The 18,410-nt window shown below is 44.2% G+C and overlaps 1 protein-coding gene across 1 annotated transcript in view; it reads left to right on the top strand.

Annotated features, from left to right (window-relative positions):
* Positions 1-18,410, top strand: part of TMEM255B (transmembrane protein 255B) — a 788,288-nt gene that overhangs the window by 27,023 nt on the left and 742,855 nt on the right. The window contains exon 2 of the mRNA XM_078658950.1: positions 14,596-14,738. Within this exon, the coding sequence (XP_078515076.1) occupies positions 14,596-14,738 (143 nt within the window). The remainder of the gene's footprint in view (positions 1-14,595; positions 14,739-18,410) is intronic.

The raw sequence follows: 18,410 nt of genomic DNA on the forward strand, positions 1-18,410 counted from the left end.
TGGCTGGCTAAGCCCCTCTCTCTACGCCTCTGGGGGCATACACCCGGCGGGGGTTTCCCTGAGCTGGGAATGGTTGGCCTACTAACTGTGGTGTGCTGATCACCCCCAGCTGTCTCCTTGCCTCTGGACAAGCGTTTTTCACAAACCTTTGAGTAGAGTTGTCCCCCCTTGCCTGCGGCAGCAGATCTTTGCGGGCGTGAGCTTGAAATCGGACAGCGGCTCTAGACCCCGGAGCAACCTGTTGAGTTTGCAGACATCCCCCACCCGACTACCGGGAGGACTGCCCTAGTGGACAGTGTACCAACACACCCACTGCAATGCACACTTGCTATCCTTCCCTCATGGTGACAAGTAGGGGGGAAAAGAGATCGCTCAGTCAAGGACTTCCTCCTTAAAACCCCCAGCTCCAATGCTGAGAACTCTACGACTGCCATTGAGCCAAATGCATCTACTCATACCAGCGATGCTGAAGCCCCGCTCATGCCCTCCTTCATTGAAATGCTATTCACCTCCATGCGAGACGAACTACAAACCATGAAGAAAGAACTTTCTCAGTATCTCAAGGAGGTGAGGTGAGGTGTAGATGTGCTGGCAGACATGGTGAACCTGCTGGAGGTGCACTACACGAGTAGCAATGAGGAGATCGAACAACTCCAGTAAGAGGTGATCTGCCTTAGAGACCAGCACCTAATGATAATAATAATAATAATAATAATAATAATAATAATAATAATAATAATAATAATAATAATAATAATAATAAAATAATTTATAAAGCGCATGGTTACACCAACTGGCACGTCCCCACGTTAGGAGCTACTACATAAAGAAGGGTGGAAAAAAAGGGCAAAAGCAGTGCAGCATGGGCGGATATGAACATTAGAAACTCACAACTGGAACAGCCAAGTTTTCAATTCTTTCCGTAAAGCGTTTTCTGATGGCTCAGCTCGAAGAGAGGGAGGTAATGTGTTCCAGTTTTTGGCTGCCAGGTAACCAAAAGAGCGTACACCCATTCTTGCTCTTTGAATTTTAGGGCCTTTGAGCAGGTGACCCCCGTTGATCTAAGGGCGTGTTGGGTTATAAGGGGTAAGAAGATCATGTAGGTAACTGGGTCCCTTGCACTGCAGACTCCTATGGCAAAGGCACAAGGCTTTAAAGAGAATTGTTTTATTAACAGGCAGCCAGTGCAGGAAGTCAAGGGCTTTCACCGAGGACCTAGACCTCCTAGCACATGCCGAAGACCTGGAGAATCACTCCTGATGCAACAACATACGTATCGATGGGATTCCAAGTGGAGTGGAGGGCCTGAACATCACTTCCTTTGTGAGCGACCTTTTCAGAGAGATTCTGGAGGCTTCTCCTGAATTGGGGATCACACTGGATCATATGCACTGCGTCAGTCAGTAGAGACCTGCCACAGCACCCCCTGATGACATCCTCACATGCGTTCACAATTTCCAGCTTAAAGAGCGCATCCTTCAAAAAGGCGAGAGTCAGTAATCCTGTAAAATTCCAGGGACATCAATCCACTTTCTTTCAGGACCTTGCTGCCTCCACGCTTCAAAAGAGGAGGGCATTTTAATCGATCAATGCTCACTTCCACTCTATCGGCATCCCTTACTCTTAGGGATACCCTTTGCGCCTGATCTTTCGCTTGGATGGGAAGATTAACCAGATTTGTTTACTAAAGAAGGCCCGCCAATTGTTAGACACCACAACCGATTCTCCAGAGATCTCCCATCTACCCGAGGGGGCGAGCAGAGATCGGGGGCTTGCAAATGGAAGACCCTGGGTCACTCCTCAGCCCGGCTTTGTCCAGACCCAGAGACAATAGCTAGAGAGCGCCAGCCGGTACTGGCCTCCCTTGGTGATGATAACTCTGGGCTGGAATAGCCTGGTTCATGCCATCCTCTCTGGCTATTGGTTTTGAGCCGATCTTGGATCCAGCTGGTCCTCTTTTGTCTAATCTCTTCAGGGGCGGTGGATTCGGGTGGGATAGAGGGTGGTACGGGATGTCTCTGGCCACATTCACCCCTCTCTCATGGGGTTCACCCTCCAGGACATTAGTAATGTTCACCTTACAATGTTACCTATTTGTTGCATTTATTTGGGTTTGTTGGGCCTCCCCCCACGCTTGGGTTCCCCCGGGGCAGATTACCTGACCACCTCACAGCTAGACCTTTATCTCCTTGCAGACCACCTCAGACACCCGGTCACCACACTTCTTCCTCTCCCAAACAGCGAGCTCCAATAGATCTACCTAGTAAACCCTGTGATGACCCCAAATCTTAAAACCATCACACTAAATGCGAAAGGTCTGAACATTCCAGTTAAAAGACGTGCCATTCTTTCTTACCTCAAACACTCTGGAGCCCATATCTTCCTCCTCCTGGAGACCCATCTCCTTCCTGGCGACACCCTTAGGCTTCACTCCAGGGAGTTCCCCCACCAGCTCTTCTCCTCCCAGTCTTCAAAATCTGCAGGGGCGGCCATCCTTATTCTCTGGGAAGATCAGTCTCAAACAGGCAGAAATCAAGGGCAGGTTTTTGGCCCACAAATTATTGCTGGGCTCCCACACTTTCACAGTGGACTTGTGTTAGAAATGGGGGTCTCTAGTTGGCAGAGGCAGGTACCTTTGTCCAAGTAGGGGCCCTCCTTCCTAGCAGGGTAAGGGAGTAACACTCCTAAAATAACCACTGCTCACCCTCTTGGTAGCTTGGCACGAGTAGTCAGGTTTATCTTAGAGGCAGTCTGTACAGCATTTGCACATAACCAACAGTAATACAGTGAAAACACTACAAAAGGACACCACACCTGTTTAGAAAAATATCCAATATTTTTATATATCCAAAACAAGACCAAAACAATAAGAATCCAACATACAGTACTTAAAAATATATACTTTGCAAGATATCCTTAAAATTGCAGACATACCTCAAAAACACAGTTCGTACAAGTTGGTAGCTACGTCGATGTTGAAAACAACCGAGTCTAACAGTTCTAGCTGACTACGTCGGTGCAGGCCCGTGAAAGCGTGGACATACTCGATAACAGTACCTTTCTCGTTGCGGTGACACATTGGTGCGAGCCGGTTATGGCAACGTCGCAGTTGCGTTACAAAATGGAAGTGGTGCCCTCTCAATGCGGTGCAGGCGGTTGCTCGGTGACAATCGTCCAGATGGCGTTGGTGAGACCAAGGCTCACGGTGCAGGGTGAGGCAGTGCTCAATTAGGTGCTGGCAGGTTGCGGTGCGGTGCAAGCGACAGAGCCGGTTAGTGGGAGCTTGCATCGATCGGCCCAGACTACTGAGGCGGAGCATCATGAAACTTACGAGTGGTACCCTCAGCCACAATGCAGTCACGGGTGTCAAAGTCAGCAGCAGCGACAGCGTTGGTGAGACCACGATGGCGAAGTGAAGCAAAGGCGGTACGGAGTGCAGTGTCTACAGGCCACGGTGCAAGCAGAGGCTTGATGGCGGCGGCGACGCTTGTCGTCATCGGTGACACCCGGGTTGCAGTGCGAGATGCGGACGGTGCCTTCTTGCGGTACCATCATGACACAGAGCCAGCAACGAAGCCGGTGACGGAGTCGGTTGCGTTTCTCTTCTCTGTGGAAACAGAAACAGCGCTTCCAGAAACGGTACCCAGAGGTTGGTGAAGTCTTTGCAGTCCCTGAGAATTCAGAAAGGAGGCAAGCTCTACTTCAAGCCCTTGGAGATACTCAGCACAAGAAAAAGAAAGTTCAGTCCAGTCCTTTCACTGCCCAAGGCAGAAGCAGCAACTGTAGGCCAACCCAACAAAACACAGCAAAGGGGCTGTTCTACCAACTCTTCTTCTTGGCAGGTTCCTTGATTCTGGCAAGTTCTAAAGTTTTGGGGTCTGGGCCCCAATATTTATGCTCAAAATCCCTTTTTTCCTTCAGGCAGAGAGTGTCTGTGTTAGTCCAAACCAGTTCTGTCCTCTCTGGCCCAGCTTCCTGGCAAGAGGTGGAGGCTGCATTGTTCAAATCAGACCAGGCCCATTGAGTGCAAGGAAATCTCCTCCCACTACTCCAAATGCAGCCCAGGTCTATTCAGCCGAGCCCTGACTCATCCAGGAAAGGCAGGACACACCTCGACACCCACCAGTGGCTGTCTGAAGAGAATGCACATCCCCAGCCCCTGTCACTCCAATGCCAGACAGTCAATCCACAAACCCAGCAAAGGCACACATGGTGGCTAAGCAAGAAAATACCTACTTTCTAAAAGTGGTATTTTCAAACATGGAACATAACAATCATCTTTACTAAAAGATGCATTTTTACATTCTGAGTCCAGGCATACGAAACTCAAATTCCCTATCTTTTCCCAGTGGGAAGTTATGCTTATAAGATGTGCAAAACTCCCATTCTTTTCTATGGGACAGATAGCCTTGCAGTGGTGAAAAATGAAATACACTGTAATCCACCACCAGGACATGTCACACACACCAGTACATGTCCTACCTTTAACATACACAGCACCCTGTCCACAGGGGTACCTTGGGCCTTCCTTAGGGGTGACTTATATGTAAGAAAAAGGAAGGTTAGGGCCTGGCAAGTGGGTGCACTTGCCAGGTCGACATGATAGTTACAAGCTGCACACAGACTCTGCAGTGGCAGGTCTGAGATACCTTTTCAGGGCTACTCATGTGGGTAGCACAATCAGTGCTGCATACCCACTAGTAGCATTTGATTTACAGGCCCTGGCACACTCAGTGCACTTTACTGGGGGCTTAACAGTTAATCAAATATGACAATCATGGAAACACCAATCCATAATAACAATTTACAACAGAAGCACTTGCACTTAACACTGAATAGCTGTGAGAAAGTGTGCAGAGACACAAAACCAGCAGAAACAGAGTCAAAACCGGGAGGTCAGAAAGCAAAAAGACAGGGGCAACACGCCAAAAGATGAAAAGTCTAACAACTTGTTTTACGCCCCAAACGGAGGTCAAGAGGGCTTTCTGCGAAGGGCTGTGACCGAGCTCACCAGGTAAACTGATCGGATGTTGCTGATGGGGGGCAACCTAAAACTTGTCTTCGACAATGCTATTGACAGATCGGCACAATGCCATTGGCAATCTGGGGCTCTTTCTACGACCCGAGACTACACTTTTTACTCGCACTCTCATAAGACATACGTGAGAATCGATTACTTTCTAGGCACTGCAGGCATCGTATCACAAACCAAACATGCCAACATATTGGTCCTGGCACTGGATTTCTCCTGTCCTTCCTCTCGCCCCCCACCTAGATCCTGGTGCCTCAGAGACACACTGCTGCACTGCCCTGCGGTGGTCCAACAGGTCTCGAAGGCACTACAAGACTTCCTAGCTACAAACCATACTCCAGAGACCCCTATCACCACTCTTTGGGATACCCTGAACAGGTGGTGATCAGAGGGGAATTTATTGCGTTTGCCTCGTTGGATAACAAGATCCGCAGAGACAAGAGGGACCTCCTTCTGAGGCAGGTGCAGTAGCTGGAGCTCATACACCAACAGACTGGCGACAGCTTGAGACCGTGCGTGCCCAACTGTCCAGCTTATTTTTACACAGGGCAGAATTTAAGGCGCTTAGATTACAACACTCCTTCTACACTGGGGGTAACAGATGTGGGAGGCTGCTGGGTAATAGACTGAGGGCCCAGAGACAGGCGTCCAGAGTCTCATCGGTGGTTTGCAATGCTGGTCCCACAGCAGACAGATGGCTTCGGGACCTGCTGGAGTGGGCATTATAGGAGGACATGCGCCACAAACAGACACGAACAGATGAGAAGGTTGAGGATGACCTTAGAGACTAGGCTGACATGATGCACCACAGAGCAGAAGATGCAAAACAGATGGAGGGTGGTTGGTCCCAAGGGCCAACAGGGGATTCGGAGCGGGGCCCAGGGATCTAATCAAGATACTAGGCAACATATTGAGAGCATTGCACTGGCAGGGAAGTGGTGCCACACATGGTTGTTCTGTGTCAACATTTGTATTATCTTTGACATAGATGATGTCCATACTGGGGATGGCTATTCTGAATGCATGCATAGGGGAGTAAGTAAAATTAAACATGTTAATAACCATTGCACGTACCATATGAACAAAGATTAGAAAAATGGTCAACCACCCCAAAAAAAAGTGCTATTGTAACCAGACTCTTAAAATTGATGGTGAAAGTCACAAACTTATTTGTTAGGGTGTTTTTGTGGGACTATTTATGTCGAAGTTTACAGTTTTTGGGGTGGTAAGGCTCTCCCGTTTGTTGCTTCATTGAAATGCATTGTAGTAAAAGCCTGGTTTAGAGGGCCATAAAAAGCTGCATCCAGCTACGTACAGAAAGGGTGATAGCAGATATATGTCTCTATCTTTTATGTTTCATGTGATATGAGGCAAATGTATGGTGCTATTTGCTGACCTCTCCGCGAAAAGTGAAAATAAGCAAGAAGTCCATCTAAAATATCAGCCTTTTCCCAATGTGCCTCTGGCATGATATTTGGCTTACTATGGCAAATTGATCATCACAACATTCTGCAATCTAAAATAGGTCCCTATATTTTATGGTTCTAAATATGAGAGGGAAAATGGAGGGTGTTCTTTGCTGACCTGTGAAAAGTGAAAATAAGCATGCAGTCAGCCTAAAATGTCAGCCTCTTCCGTATGTGTGGCTGGCGTGCAAACTGGCATACTTGGGCAGAGTCATCTCCCAAACACCATTCTGCAGTTTACATTAGGCCCCTACGTTTATAGTTAAAGAAGTGTGAGGCACAATATATAGTCTTCTTTGCTGATCTTTAGCAAAATGTCAAAACAAGCTTGGAGTCAACATAACATGTTAGCCGCATCCCTATGTACCACTGAATTGCAAATTTGCACACAGGGGCAGACTGATCACTCCAATGTGTTGCGATTTAATTAATGCAGCTATAATGTGTACAGTATTCTTTGCTGGGCTCTCCATAAAAAGCCTAAACAAGCCTGAGTTCAACCTAAAATGTCAACCGCTTCCATATGCGCCACTGGCAATCGACAGTAATTTACATTCCTATCTTTTATGGTTCATGACACATGAGTCAAAATGTACAGTGTGCATTGCTGACCTCTCAGTGAAAAGTGAAAACAAGCATGGAGTCCACCTAAAATATCAGCCTCTCCCCTATGCGCCACTAGCATGACATTTGGCATACTAGTGCGGATTGACTGCCTCACCATTCTACAATTTGAAATAGGTCCCTATATTTTATTATTCTTAAAATGTGAAGCAAAATGCACAGTGTTGTTTTCTGACCTAGCAGCAAAAAGTAAAAACAAACATTGAGTCCACCTAAAATGTCAGCCTCTTCCCTGTGTGCCACCAGCATGAAAATCGTCATGCAAGGACAGAGTTGTTTCCCCAACATTCTGCAGTTCAAATAGATCCCTATCTTCTGTGGCTCTTGAAATGTGGGGCAAAGTGCATGCTGTTCTTTGCTGTCGTATCAACAACATGTCAAAACAAGCTTGGAGTCAACAGAACATGTCAGTCTCTTCCCCATGTGCCACTGAAAGAGAAATATAATCCAAAATATCTCATCAGTGAGGTATGACTTCAAAGGTACATATTGAAAATGAGACCCAGCAGTTCTGTATGTTAGCCATTAGATCAATAAGGGCTGCTATCTATTGGAAGAGTATGTAGACTAATACAGTCTTTCCTTCCTCTTTGGAATTGAGACGAATTCAAAGCTCATGGCACCATTTCAAAGGTCACAACTCTCTCCCTGCTGATTGAATTATTGAAATCTACTGTGAGAACAAGGGCATATCTGGATACTTCGTATCCTTATTCGGTGGTAGACACCCCCTATTTTTTTTTTTCTTATCTTTCTTAGTATAAGAATTTTACCTATGGGGTTATTTTCTTAATCCTTTTAATGATGTGATATGTAATTTTATCACACTATGCTTTTAAGATGAATTGAATGCCGTGTAACTTTTATGGTTTTCTTTCTCTTGAAACCGAATGAAGTTGTTTTGAATTTGATTGAATTATTAAGGACAATTGCTATTCTAAGTTCCTCTGCCTCATTACAATATATGAAAAAACCTATATGTTATAACTTAAGAAAATGTAAGTTCAACACTCAGGCCTTAGCAGTTTAATTAGGCAAATACTGTAATGCGAGTCCCAACTATGTAACCAGAGAGTGGCAAAAGCTAAGGCTAGCTGTGCCTAGCTCAACAACAGTATCACAAAAGATCTTCAATTTTATCAACGTGAATCAAAAGGTCTGGAGGTTATTGACAATGTGAAGGAACTTGGTTTTGTCCAGATACTCTTTTGCCGTAGAGATAGTCTAGACCTGGTTTCGACCATAGAATTGTTGACGCAGTGCCACCATCATTCATTTGCACTTAAATGAAATGTAACCTGTAACATGCATAACCATTACTTACATGTGGGCACATGCTATTTTACATTTAGATTTAGTGAAACAAGTGATGTACATGTTTAACTGTAGATAGGGTATAGGCATCTTAACACTGCCAGAATGGGCATAGGCACCTTGATCCATTTTTAAAAGTAAACATTGCATTTCAGCTTGTTCTGCATGATTATTTTCCTTCATTTCAGGCACCAGAGTTTTCTTTAGAAATTGTTTCTGTTAGCTTGCTGTGGAAAGGTTATGTTTTTGCGCATAATTTGCTTAACAATATTCCTCAGCACCTGCATGGTTGGGAGGCAGAGGAGGTGAATACTCCTTTGTGAGGTGTCATGAGGGCCGCGCTGAGGGAATTAGCTGGCATTGTATTATCCACGAAAAGGAGGCCAACACTATATACAGAGAGATCACTGGTTTTTGATTGGTTCCGACCCGTAGGGAACCTGTAGAATGTATCGCTTGGATGAAATATCATGTATTAATTGTGTGAAGCTTGTTAGTTAAAACATTTGCAGGCGGATGTTCTTTTTCCTCTCTTGAGATCAAATGCTCCTTATAGTTTGCCCCTAGGATTACATTCTAGAGCACGTGCAATTTTCCTTGTGTTGTTTGGAACCTTCATTTGGTTCCTGTTTGGATGTTATATTCGCTGACACCTGCTACTTAGCATTAGGGAATTTCCCTTTATGGGAAGGAGAGTTTGCCTTATTTTGCGTATGTTCAATCAATCACACAAATCTTTATTCGGTGGAATGGACGACCATAATAGCTCATTAAAAACGGTTTATATAGCAGCAACATGCAGTAAAAAACACTAAAAACTAAAATGTTATTCATTTTATTGATTATTTTTGTATATGTTATCTTTAATTATGTTTTCTTGCATTTGCTGATTTGAATTACTTGGATTATATATATAAACACGTGCGGTACTCAGGTGAATATTGATTTTATGCTTAATTATTTCAATTGGGGATTATAACTTTATTAGGATACTGATTACCCTTCATGGTTTGTAAATTTAGGGGCTTATTTACAGGTCCCTTGCTCCGCCAGTGCGTCACTTTTAATATGGGAAAAAGTGACGTACCAGCAGTGCAAGGGGCTTGTAAATAAGCCCCTTAGTACTCTGTTTCATTTCTGTGAGGAAGCTTTACTGTCATTGAAATGTACTGAATTTGTGATTTTAGCCTCAGTATCAGTAAAAGGCCCATCCTAGTGGACCTAGAGTTCCAAGTTTGCACGGTGCAAATACCATCTTTGTCTATCCTGCTATCAAGACATGCAGACATCAGACTGGGAAATTTAACCGAAGATGCCAAAAGGACACTCCCCAAACACCCTACACATCCTTAAAGCACCCACTCACCCAGCACCACTTGTTTTCAGTCCATCCCAACATGTTGACTGATGCACAAAGTAATCAGCCTGCTTCTCGAGATTCCTTCTCTATAATTCATTCCAAGCCCTGACAACGGATTTAAAGTGGTACAACCACTCAGATCAAAAGCTAAAGTTACAGCAAAGGTGGCCTTTAATTGATTCTTATTTAGGCTTGACAAACATGAAAATAGCAGTCTTGTAGTAGCCACATTTTATAGAAAAATACTATATCAGTGGATGAGAATACCCATGAACTTCATTTATGAGGCGTGCCGATGCTGTCTTTTGCTACCTTCCCCTAGTGTTCGGTTATGATAATAGGCTTTTTGCAGGTTTCATATTTAATCTGGTGCTTGCAACTCCATTGTAGAAATGTTTATTGCAATATATTTGTGGGGGAGGAGCTAGAACTTGTATCATATTAAATCGTGACCTTCTTTAGTTATATATTTATTCATTTGAAGAGTTTTGTAATGCATTAATATGTTGCCTTGTAGCCACTTCTGAGCGCTAGATGCTCGGAAGTACCTCTTTAGGTTCAATCAAGCCCAGGGCTTCCAATCAGCTATGAAAGTTCAAGAGAACATCAGAGCTCAGAGGGATGTTCTGGAGGACTTGTAAAAAGTGACGCTCGGGTGGACTTTCCTCAATTTTAGATAGTTAGACTGACCTCTTATGGTACAATCTAATTTATTTCCCTAGGAGTGGGGGATAAATTGTTTTGAGGGAACTTCCAGTTTTTTTTTTAATCACCTGGACTTACTTTGACAAAGGCAGAAGACATTGATGACTCCAAGGTTCCTCATAAATCAGTACTGTGTGCCAGATGTTGCAGGTAGATGAGATGTGTTTCTCTGAAGGCCTTGTGAATGATACATAGGCACGGTGTTATTAAAAAGTCACGCAATCGAACGCAGCAAGGAAACATGCTGGGCTGTATTTGTCGTGACAGGGAAAGATCAGAAATGCGCCATATTTAGAAAGGCACATTTCTGCAGTCTCCCTGCAATGGTGCAAAGTGTGTTGCCTAGCGCCAACGCAGGCACCCTTGCGCCATGTGTATGTTTGCCTTTGTTACGAGCAGGATTTCTTTTGTTGAGTAAAGGATACATTTGTTCACAAAAACAATCTGCAAAGGTATATTCCTCTTTCTATGGATAAGAAAAGATGAAGTAATGTTGCAAAAGAAAGATATTTCTCCTCGTTATGCCTGGGTCTGAGAGGTGCACCATTTTGCCTCAAACCCAGCTTTGCTGACCTTAGTCAGTCTGGGATTGTGTCAAAATGAATGGATCGATGGATTAGAATGACTATACTCCATCTCTGGAACCCCTCCCTAATTCAGGGTAATGCAGGCAGCGATAAGTGCTGCCTTGCGTTACTCTATATTTACTCAACCATGCAGACCCACGCAAGGGGGCTTTCTGTGCCTTAGTAAATCCCAGTTAAGGGCTTGTGTTGCATGAATAAATCTGGGCCAATGTATTGGATGTAAATCCTTTGCGGTCATGGAAGTCAATGATGGGATTTCGAAGATGGAAATATTTATTCTTGCTTTTAGGGTTTCAGGCACATTCTATCTGCCTGATTCTGGATGCTGGGTCATTTTTGGATTTCTGATTCAGGTAGGTCAGCATACATAAATGTTTCGTCCTGCAAAACATTATTGACTGCTGCAAGAAAGAACCAGAGCAAAATCGCTCATCTATCTAATATGTTGCTTGATGCTTAAAGAGCACTTGCAATTTAACACCAGTAGCTTTATAAACTCTTGGCTGAGTACTCGCAGTTTTACTCTTGGCACACATGCATAATAAACAAACAGCAAATGAGAATGCAAAATGTACCCTTGAGTAAAAAGCGATGAAACTTTACAAGCCCACTGCCACCCCTTTGCCTCTTAAAGTCCCCAGGAAGCAATGATTGCTGGAATTATCTTTAGCTTCAGTTCAAGGTCGGCGATCTTTCCTTTGTCTGTCCTTTGGCAGAGAAGCTTTTATCACCTCATAACACTGCTAAATGGAGATGAAACTTTCTTTTCTCTCGTCGAGCAACGGGGTCGCCTGTTCTTTATCGCCCCTCTGAAATTAAATGTCACCACGGAAAGATAACTGCTAGCAGGCGCCCTCTCCCAGGAAAAAGTGCGTAAAAACAACAGGCTCCTTAGATTGTGATATATCTTTCCTGCCACGCGTGACCGACTTGGTTCTGCCCTATGAATTGAAATGCTGGTGGACAATCAATGAGCGTGCATTCAGTCCGCTTAGTTGGGTGCTGTAATTTTAGGCGCTGATGCCAGGCAGGGTGCACCGCGCCAAGACAGACAAGAGCTTCTTCTATGAAAGCCTAGCTGCTGTTTGCAAGATAAAGATCCCCGCGCTCATAAAGCACCTGTGTACCAAGTAAATCCTGTTATCTCAGTCATTCAACCGTCACAAGTTTCAAAGACTTACTTATCCGCCATCTTGAAAAAAGGAACTGTTATGAGGTCAGTGGATATCTCAGGACTAGAGGAACTGAATAGTGGGGCATATTTACAAGGGGAAATTGCCCCTAGAACCTCACTTTTAGCGATGGTCTGGTAGCAATATGCCCTTCTCAATGTTTACAGAATGATGTTAAGCCACTTTGTAAATAAGGCCCTTTTACAAGCATCACTTAGCCGTGAAAGGGGCGTGCAATGGGCGTTGCTGTGAGCGTTCCACCGCAACAACGCAGCACACATTGAAAGAGCAAAATGCCATTAATTATTGTATGTGTGTAAATGTAAATGTAAATGTATTTCGATTTATATAGCGCACGAATCACCCAGAGGTCTCAAGGCGCTGGCTTAGGGAACCCGTCCTGGTATTCCCCTGTGAGATAACCCCGGCAGGGTATCCACAAGGTGAAAGCCAGGCATCCCGCCGCGAGGGGCCGTAGTGGAGATTAAGCAAGCTATTGCCCAGAGTCGCAGAGTGTGAACCCGTGAGTTGAGTAGGCACCGGAACGAGAATTATCGAGTCCGTGGAATTTTTGAGCCCAAGACCCGCCGAGGCGGGGAATTGAACCCTGGTCCAGGATCGATCTCAGCTTCCGGGTCTGCCGCCTCTAACCCCTGAGCCACACTTCTCCAGAAATTATGTGCAGGAAGGTGTCCCTTCCTGCACATAAACAATCATTAAATAGTGATGAATTGCCACCTCTATGCATTCTGCATTCTGCAGTACAGATAGAAGTAACACATTGCCATTAGTGATTGTTTATGTGCATGCCATTAGTGATTGTTTATGTGCAGGAAAGGGACACCTTCTTGCACATAAACAATCATTCCCTGCAACATAGGCACCCCTGTGTTGGAGGTAGGCAGCTAAATTTAGCGCCAGCGCTAGGGAAAACACAGGGGTGCGCCTTATTCTTGTGAATACGGCGCATCCCTGTGTTTTGAAAATGTTGGAGCACAATGGTGCTAAATGTGGTACAGCTCCGCGCTCCAACATTTTCTCGTAAACATGCCTCCATGTCTTTAGTTTTTCTTTCTAGGAAATTTATATCCAAAGGGAATGATTAATGACGGACGGTAAGTATACTGAATGACAAATCCTATGGTCACAGGGAAGTCCCAGGTATGCATTTGTACTAAACGTGTCATATTTGAAGTGAAGCACTGGTAAATGTGACAAAGGTCTTTACTGGGGTTTGAGTATTATTCACATTTGAAGTAGATTGAATCATGAAGGTGATATATGTAGGCCCTGGTAACGACTTGGTTGATAAAGGGTGAGGTATTTCCCACAACCTGTAGATATGGCATATACCACAGATTACGGTATTTACCAGGTGGTGGGGTAAATACTTTGTGATACAAGCTTTCCTTTGGAAAATTAGGAATTACATGTGGAATTGATATTACTGTGGTGAATTTGGTATTTATATCTGCTGAAATGTATCAGAGCACAATCGCAGAGTTGTGGTGTTTGATGCAAATCTCAGAACTTCGATCTCAATGCACACAGCAATTGGTCATGCATCCATTTGTATGAAGCATTTTACTGGACGCAAAAGGCCCATTGGGCCGTTTGCGACCTGTAAAATTCTTTTGGCATGTACCAAACCTATTTTGTGAGTCGGTAACCTATTACAGACTTGTGCAAAATATGGTTTACGAGTCATTCTTAAGGGTATCCCTTCCTAATAGGGGAAGGGGTCTCCAAGGGACCCCTTCCCCTTTGTGAATGTGGCGCCAACAGTTTTTCAGAGCAGGCAATGGTCCCATGGACCACTGCCTGCCCGTAAAAAATTAAAAAAAAAACTTTTCATTTTTATTTTTATTTTAAATGCATCTTGTTTGCCTCTAAGGAAAATGGCCTGCATTTGAAAAAAAAGTTGCTTTATTTAAAAAGCAAACAGAGACATGGTGGTCTGCTGTCCCCAACAGGTCACCATCCCTGTGTTATTGCTCATTACCAATGGGTCACAAATTCCGACCTGCCTCATGAATATTGATGAGGCCGGACCCTTACGACCCATTTGGGACACATTAGTACATTTAATTTTGCTAAGTCCCAAAAATCGCAACTAGGAACTTGCAAAATGAAACGTTTGCACATCTGGCCCTTACAATCAGAGCCTTAGCATGGCTGCTCATTTGCACGTAATTATTTCGTGACACGTTTGAGCATTGTTTATAGAAAACAAGGGACACACTGGGGATTATGGCCAGTGGCTAGGGAAGCTGTTAATTTGTATGCAGGGTTCAGAATGCTTGCCATAACGACTGGTCTATCTGTTTTCTTGCAGGAAATTTTACCAAAAGAAAGAGGACCTCTCTTTGGTTCGCCATTTCCCTACTGGTCGTGTCTCTCTTCATCCTGACCATAGGCCTTGCAGCAACCACAAGAACATCGAACGTAACAGTGGGCGGTTACTACCCTGGCATCATTGTGAGTGCCTTACCAATATATTTAAACTTAACTAAATTTCAGAATCAAGACTGTGCACCAAGTTGTCTCAGAGGATGGTAATATTTCAAATTAGGTATTGTTAAGTAAATTCAGCCTATGGTCCAAATGATTCAATTTGCACTCACCAACCCTCAGGAGCAGCTCATGCAGGTAAGACAGGTGGAGCGGGGATAGGGAGGACTTGAAAGGTGACGACTAGGGAAAAATCATAATTTATTTATTTTTTCCCTCGTCGTTGTCATCGTCTGTTGAGTTTCTCCCCACCACGTACCCCTTCAGCACTTCACTCATAGTGGTAGCGTGGGTCAAGCTGTAAAAGGCTTCTAATAGGGAATGGGAGATAGTCAAGGGGTTGGGTGAACACAGCCTCACAACTCAAAATATGTTCAGCAGCAACAATAAACGACTGTCCAGTCAAATACTTGCTTTTATGAAAAAGGGAGTATTTATATAAGGGAAATTATGGCATTGTATAAAACTAAGTGTTTAGCAGGAGCATGTTGTGGTGCTGTGCTATGGGGAGCAACAAATCATTCCATCCTCCAGACCCAAGAAAATAATTTTCTTCAGAGATTGTTAGCTGTTCCAAAATCTACCCCCATATTTAGCGTACACAAAGAGTTGGGTGCTCCGTATATTAAGGATTTTATTAGCCTGGCAAGTTTAAATACCTGGTATTGAATATGGAGTAAAGAGGGCACAAAATTCACCCAGGACATTATCAAGGATTGCCTTGTACTAGAACATTTGAAAAAGATTCCATGGTTGATGTATATTGATAATCTTTTAAAGGAGTGTGCTGAACATGATGTTTTTAATAATCCCCTTCAAATACTCGAGTATAATAAAAAGGATTTGAAAACTGCCATTATAGAATCAGGGAGCAGGTTACGGGAAGTCGAGGCTAATTCAAAACTGATGATTAAGGCACATAATGAAAAGACACTGGGGACAGGGATTCAACATTATTTAATCCAGGTTACAAATACAAGACATAGATTTTATCTCACTAAATTAAGAATGGGAATAGCCCACTTTTTAATTGCATTTTCACCCATGAGGAAGAGGATAGGACATCTCCCATAGTGTCCTTGTGATGGAAAGTCAGACCAGACAACCCTGCATTTTATTTCATTCTGTGGCTTTTATAGAGATTTAAGGAAACGTATATTATGACCACTGTTTAGACTGTTCACATACATACACTTGCATATGGTACTTTATGTATAATGTATTTTGGGCTTGCAACTGAAATCTAAATGCACTTTATCGTACCTCCTTGTGATGAAATGTGAAAATGCTTTTGTTTTTAGGATGCTTTTATGGTTGTTTAACCAAATAAAGTTTGCTTTGATTTGATTTGATATATGAACACAACATAAAATATGACATTCCCAAACAATACACACAGTCCCCAGAGGTCAGGTCCATGAGTCCCACGTTCTCTTCCTAGCAGTAGTGGTGGATATTCCCCATTCACTATAGGCGACATTCAGGTTAAGCCCCACTAATGGTTCGAGTCTCAGGAGTCCCACTCCAACTCTTTAATAAAGTCAAATGTTATCCAGCACCAAAACGCTATCTAGCAGGCAAGTTCCCCCAGGGTTATCTCGCCCGTTAGTCAGTCTTACTAGCAACAGCATTATACAAGCAACCAGATTATCTGAGCTCGCCCCATTTTTGGGAGCTAAAGCTTCTGCAGCTGCCTCCGATAAATCTTTCAAGCTGCAGTCTTGTGTTCTTGAGTTCCTCATGCGCGGTCCTGCAGAGGGAGCAGCCAGGGGGATCTCAATCCTCTTTCGATTCTGGTAAGTTTCTTGAGGTGATTCCCACAGGTGGAGGGGTTGCCACTCCCATGATGCTGGTCCTCAATCACACTTTGGGCCCAGTCAGGTTTCTATGGCATCCTCCTTCTTTGATCGACTGGGAAGCAGCCCTGGCAAAGTTTGTCAGACCAGCCCCTGTACGTTGTGTAGCAAGTGCAGTTAGCGAGCTTGACCACAACAAGGGAAGCTTGGAGGGGTTCTCCCTCACGAAAATTTGGAAAAATTAAAAAAAATAATGTTCAGTCTAAAACACATTTTTCATTATGTATTAAATTGTATGAGGTTTTATAGTATAGTGAATGAGGATCTTACAGTGCACCGGGGTATGACCATCTTTGTTGGGGTCCTTCAATGATTCCCTCAATATCACACTCCAACAGTGCCCCTTATCTCGCCCTAGGCCCTCTCTCAACTGTATTTCATTTTTGTATAGCACCTCTCATACCAGTGTAGGGTATCAGAGCACTTTACATCACACACATATAGAGACAATATGAGTATAAACAGTGTATAGTAAATGTTACATAAGACAAAGGGTACTACGAGGTGTAGAATTCACGTCATCCATCCTGGGAGGTATTTTATAAGGGTGTTTGGTCTGGAGAAGCACAAACTCAGGATTCAGAAATCTAACACAGTGTTTAGGGTTGGCTTTACTAATAGCAATTTATTTCCACCCAAACAAATCCTTTTTAGCAACATTCAGATAATAAAAGACTGGGGAAACCCATAGCTTTCTAACCTCTACCATGCAGTTTGCTGGCAGCTCTTTGAATGCAGTTCATAGCTCACTGTGTTAGGTTATGATTGTAATTTACACTCCAGCAGGAAGATTAATCACCAGAGATATCTTAACACTTGCATTGTTGCCTGAAAGCTGCTGGATATACAAGGAACTTTGTAGAGGGCGCCTTTAAAACCACAAGTTATTTCAAAAGACAGGGAGGCTGTAAATAAAAGTAAGTGCTGAGTGGGTTATGCTGGCCTGCTGATTTTGTTACCGGGTGCCAAGATTGCACCACTGCTGCAAACCCAGCCCCCTGTAACAAAACTGGCCCCCTGTATCAAAACCGGTCCAAAGTAAGAAAAACTGCCCCACACCCTTATAGCGTCCCATTGAATTGACAGTTGTCAGTCTTGTCTTAATCTCAACCAGGCCATGCTCCTTGCCTTGCCTGGTGGTCCCTTCGGGCATACAGGGTCACTGTTCCTCATCTACACATATTCTACAGCCCTATTGGCACAGCAGCAATTTCCCGGCGACCCCCAACTGGCATATGGATTCGCTGAATTGGTTCCACATACGGACAATGGCCCAATTGGCATGGCAGCAATCTTCCTGGTGGCCCCTCCTCTGACATTCGGGAGTAGCTGACTTTTCCCTGCATGAAGGCAACAAGCCGATTGGTCTCTTCACACCTCGCTACAGGGACCCAGTCATTAGGATGCCCCCACTGAACCTCTCTCTCTCCAACGCACTTCTCCCCTTCACAGGCACTCAGGTATTGGGAAGCAGGCAGGCGCTGGTGCTCCAGGTTCTAAGGGCAGGTTATCTTTGATTCCCTGGATGATGTCCCTCACCCAGCTGGGAGAGATCCTGACCTTGACCCCAGTCCTGGTCTCAGGAAGAAGTCTTGTATAGCTTCTCCTCCTCACACAGTCCAAATGTCTGCTTAATTGTTGACAATTGTGGGTTCTTGAGCTCCCCTTCCTACAGTCCATTTCCAGCCACCAAATATAATTTAGAACCTGTGTCTTTGGAGTCAATGTTGGGAGTAGGCTTCCTTTTCAAGTACCCTCTCCTCTGCCCTGCACTTCCTCCAGA

Source organism: Lissotriton helveticus, chromosome 8, assembly GCF_964261635.1.
Source record: "Lissotriton helveticus chromosome 8, aLisHel1.1, whole genome shotgun sequence".
Taxonomy (NCBI): Eukaryota; Metazoa; Chordata; class Amphibia; order Caudata; family Salamandridae; genus Lissotriton; species Lissotriton helveticus.